Genomic DNA, 5,047 nt, shown 5'->3' with positions numbered 1-5,047 from the left:
TGGGAGGGTGGCTGGTTGGAGCTGGGGTCTTCCCTGAGTGCAGGAGGAGAGGGCTTCTGGAGCAGTGACCAGAAGATGGTTTAAAGAAGGGAAGTGCTGAGGTCTATGAATGTAAGTCTTGCTTTGACTTTGTGCTTAAGCTTTTGACTTTAAGCTATACCACTTGAAAGCAGTTTTCCTGCAGATCTCTCTTGAATGAGGATTCACTTGCACACCAATGCAATGGCAGTGGTAAGCTCCAGGTGGGAGCTGCCTGGCTGTTCTTAACAGTGCAAGGAGGTGCTCTGATCTGTTGTTTCAGGTAGGACTGAAAAACAGTAGTGAAGTAATCTATTTGTATAGGGTGTCCTCTAATGGCTTCTTTATATGGTGAAAAGATGTCTCTGCTAGTAAAATAACTGGCATTACTCTTGGCTGTTGAAGTGCTACAAATTGAGTTAAGGACTGGGTTGTTAAGCTAGGAGATGTACTTTTTTGTACTGAGGAAACAGTTAAACACTACAAAGAAGTGACAAAGCAAACCAAATGTATTAGAGCTTTCTGCATAGGATTGCTAGTGAGACCTTGCTGCTTTCCCAAACTCATTCAGGCTCCTTTGGGACTATGAGCCTGCCATGTGCACTAATAATCCCTTCAAACATAAGGGTCTGTAGCTAAACTACTATGAAATAGTGTGAAGTAGGGTTTGTTCCCCCTCCTCTAGGGACCAGAACATGGCAGCTATGTTGTCTTTTTGTTTAAAAAGTGTGCTGTGATGGAAGAAATTACAAGAATTATTTCCTTTTTTTCTTGTATGGGCTTTCCAGAGTGGTCTCATCAACCTGAAGATGGCAACACTAATCCTCATTGACAAGGAGAATGGTGAAGTTGGTGCTACTAAGAATCAGCTAAGACGCCCTTCAGGATCTTGTGCGTATATGTGGCCTTAAGCCAGCAGGGGATCAAGTGAAGTGCATAAATCATGTTTTGTTATTCACTGTTTTGAACAGTAATAGTTTTCTATTCTTATATCTAATTATCTAACCAATTCTGCTAAGCTCAACCATTACTATAAAAATGAGAATAACTCTGTGCTTTTTGTCATAGATAAGGCTTATGCTCCTGAGTTATAAATGGTGAACACTGATTTTTATGACTAGTTTTCCAGCTCATGCACTTACTGAGGCAAGCTTTAGGGTTGATATGGTGCTAAAGTTTGCTTTTTTCCTCCCACCACTCTCCAGCAAAAGTCTTATCTGAAAGAACACAGGTTAACACTCCACTTCCTAAAAAAACAATCAGTACATCTCCAGCCACATCTCAGTCTGTCAGAAAGGCTCTTGGAAATGTGAATAGAACTGAAGGAGTCATGAGCAAGTTGGAAAAGATTAGACAGAAAAATCAGCCTTGCACTGCAAACAAAGTGAGTACAACACACTCTTAAGGGGGCAGAAAAGTGTGTAGTTTACCTACTGTTGTGGCTTAATCCCGGCAGGCAGCTAAGCACCACACAGCTGCTTGCTTACTCCCCCTTCAGTGGGATAGGGGAGAGAATTGGGAGGGTAAAAGAAAATTCAGGGGTTGAGATAAAGACAATTTAATAGTTAAATCTCAAAGGAAAACAAAACCAATTTCTTTCCACCAGCTGACTGATGCCTTGCCAGTCCATGAGCGATGGCAGCCCTGGCAAACTTTGCCACCAGTTTTCATTGCTTAGCGTGATACCATATGGTGTGGAATATCCCTTTGGTCAGCTAGGATCAGCTGTCTTGGCTGTGCCCCTTCCCAACAACTTGTGCACCCCCAGCCTACTTGCTGGTGGGGTTGTGAGAAGAAGAAAAGACCTTGATGCTGTGTAAGCAGTGTTCAGCAAAACAGCTGTGTGTTATCAACACTGTTTTCATCAAGAATCCAAAACATGGCATCCTATGAGCTACTAGGAAGAAATATAACTTTATCCTAGCCAAAATCAGTATACCTACATAGGCACAAGGAGTACAACAGTTCAGGGGTACCTAATGGCAAAGAAGTGGCTCTAGAGAAAATAGTCCGAGTTAATGTCTTGTTCACATGTTGAGTATTGGGAGTTCAATATCATGAGCCTAAATGTTCTAGTACAGTGATTTGTTGCCATGGTATATAGTACTGTACTACATAAATTCGACTGAAGCATTTGCCCATCTCCAGCTTATTTGTGTTGAAGATATTAGAACTTAGGCATAACTGAGGTGTGTATGGCAGGCATTCTTGTCTGTAGACCTATGTAACACAGGAAAGCCACTACAAAGGTATTACAATGGGAAATTACAGTAGCTCAAATAATGTGACTTTCTCTTTTTAAGATTACTGAAAAAACTGCTGGATTAGAAAGCTGCGATGCAGTGGCTGAAGAAGACTGGCCAGAAATAGAAAATATGTTTCCTTTTGATCCTCGAGGTAAGAACTATTGATGTAATTATTAAAATGAACAATCAGGCTTTTGTGAGTGACACTGTAAGACTTTGTCTATTTTGCTATTTGCTATTGTGGCAAGCAAACTAGCATTGCATTTCGTTGGTGTCCTTTCTTAAACATAAGGGTGCTTGCTACTTCTGAAATACCATCTCATTCTTTAAATATTTCTGACTGAAGTAGCTGTGCTCCAGATATGTAGTAGTCCAAGTCCATTATTATGTCAGGAAACTAGTTCCAAATAACTGTACTATAGCCTCTTAATTCATTAAATGTCAACTAGTAGACAAGTATTGGGAGGAATATTAAGCAGTACTGAAGAGCAGACTTCTCTTAATAGTGTATGCCAAGATGGTAATTTGTAACTGAAGAGATTCCTATTGATATAGGATATAATAGTTGAAGATGAAACTTCTAAAGCTGTTCTTAGAATATCTGCAGTGGGCTGTGCTCTCTGTCCTTCAAAGTGTGTTCTTAAACAGTTCAGTTCATGTGGAAGTGAGCATGCAGAACTACTGTACTGAAGACTCCTTCAGTGTTGGTGAAACATATGCTGTGCTTGATGAAGTTGACTTAGTGCAGTGATTAGAAAGAAATTGCTAAAAGCTCCTGCTTTACATTAGCAGTTATGCAGTCTAGTCTTTTGAGTGTTAGTGTATGGGATTTTATGGACAACTAAGGTGTCACTGCAAATAAATACCTCATCAGAGGGAACTGTTGGATTGTGTTGGTTTGGACCTGCTCCCACTTTATTTAATCTAGGAGAATTTGCAGCTTCCCAGGCTACTGCTACTGTACACTGTTACTAAACTACAGTGTGTCTTTCTCAAACAGACTTTGAGAGTTTTGATCTTCCTGAAGAGCACAAAGTAAGCAATATCAACCTGTGTGGTGTTCCCCTCATGATATTTGAAAGAACGTATGACAGATGTGTAAACATGGTTCCTTCACCTGTAAAGACTGAAGAGATTTCATGGGAGTCCAGTAAGTGGAAACTTAGCATGATTTTTCAGTACATACAGTGCTCCTTAGTGGTTTGGGAGGGAAACTAGATGGCTGCAGTAGTGAACTGCCATTGCTGTCCTAACTACCAGAATTGCACACTAATATCAGACAGCTTTTGGTCTATAGTCAAGCTGAATAACTGGTCAACCCTACTAGTACAGGTAGTGGTCTCAAAGTGATGTTGAGCAGTCTTTTGCAGTGCATAGCTAACTGATCAGCTGGGTGGAATTGGCTTATGCAATCAAACAGTATTTCCCTTAGTCATTCATGAGGCTTAGGCTAATCTGCTGGGAGCTAGCTTTCTTAGAGACTATAAATTCTGGGTTTCATGAGAAAGTCATTCATTCTATTTCTAACTTTCAGACTTGCTACAATCAACCACTGACTTCCTTGCTACCCTGGATGAGATCATTGACATGCCACCTCTGAATTATGACCTTTAATGCGTATTCTGAAACCTTTATTGAGTTCAAGTTTTGTGTAGTTCTGTATTTTAATAAAGTCTAATCTAACCTGTATAATACTGGACTTCTCTATTTTCAGTAGACCCAAGATGTAGGTAGTAAAATAGAGCTTTGAAAAGGAGGCATCTGACAAGCAGTTAAAGCAGAGTATAAGCAAGGCTGATACACTGTTGTAAAACATATCCAGGAGTTAGTACCTGCTGATTAGACTGTGTGGTCGTGATAGTTTGAGGCCCTTCTGACCTCACTGTTTACATAACTTAAACCTTGCATGTTTAATGGATAAAAACTAGTATGTGATCTGGTGTAAATTAAGTACTGGAACTAGTATTCTTCTGGCAATTTTCCTTTCTTGAACTTGTTTGTTCCTCACTGTGGTTGTCTAAGATGGTATATGTTGGATTCTTATGCAGTGGTAGACTACTTGTAATGGTCACAGCATTGTGGCTCTCATTGCTGGGTACTATCTGTCCTCTGTGCAGAAAGGCTGGTGGAACACTATCCTTCAAATTATAAGCACATAGGTTCAATAATCTTTTCTCTTGCATTGTAATGGCTTCAACTCCAGTTCTTCATCACATAAGACAAGTCAATTGTAGAGGTGGTCAGCCTTCACTTCAGTTAAACTGCTTTTTATAGTTCCTGGGCAGTTCTCTGATCTAGTCAGATTACAGCAGCCTGAGCTGCTTTTAGCTGAAATCACAATGCTGTGCCTGTGTTCTGGTCATCTGCTAAGGTAGAAGGCCTTTCTGTTCTTCAGTGATGCACCTGAGCTCTGAACAGGAGGAATTACATAACTGCAAGCAGTGGCAAGACCAGCTTTTCAGCTCGCTCACAGTAGTGTCTGAAGTAACAAGAAATATGCTTTAATGATTGCAAGTTGACTAAAAGGTGAAAATGCTCTAGCTAAGAAGTAGGATTAACTTGATGTCGGTCGGTGCTGCATCCCACAGTTCTGCTTCTTGGAGGCATACCAAGGCTGCAACCTGACTGCATGTGAAAATGACATGTGTAACCATATTCCTTTTGTCCTGTTGTTTCCAGGAAACCTGAAAATGCAGGCAGTGAAGGAGATCTTGTGTTTTCCAGGAGGGTGTCTGGCTTGCAGGTGCTGAAGGGAATGCATTTGACCTGCTGTGATGGCATAA

At 40.7% G+C, this 5,047-nt stretch overlaps 1 protein-coding gene across 1 annotated transcript; it reads left to right on the top strand.

Moving 5' to 3' along the window:
- The first annotated feature begins 827 nt into the window (after positions 1–827).
- PTTG1 (pituitary tumor-transforming 1) lies at positions 828–3,878 on the top strand. Its single transcript, XM_009695689.1, has 5 exons — positions 828–909; positions 1,224–1,402; positions 2,322–2,415; positions 3,265–3,414; positions 3,799–3,878. Exons 1-5 carry the CDS (start codon positions 828–830, stop codon positions 3,876–3,878), a joined length of 585 nt encoding a protein of 194 aa, XP_009693991.1.
- Positions 3,879–5,047: the final 1,169 nt, after the last annotated feature.

This window comes from Cariama cristata, unplaced genomic scaffold (assembly GCF_000690535.1).
Source record: "Cariama cristata isolate BGI_N322 unplaced genomic scaffold, ASM69053v1 scaffold20022, whole genome shotgun sequence".
In the NCBI taxonomy this organism is placed as follows: Eukaryota; Metazoa; Chordata; class Aves; order Cariamiformes; family Cariamidae; genus Cariama; species Cariama cristata.
This window is presented reverse-complemented; position numbering and strand designations above follow the sequence as displayed.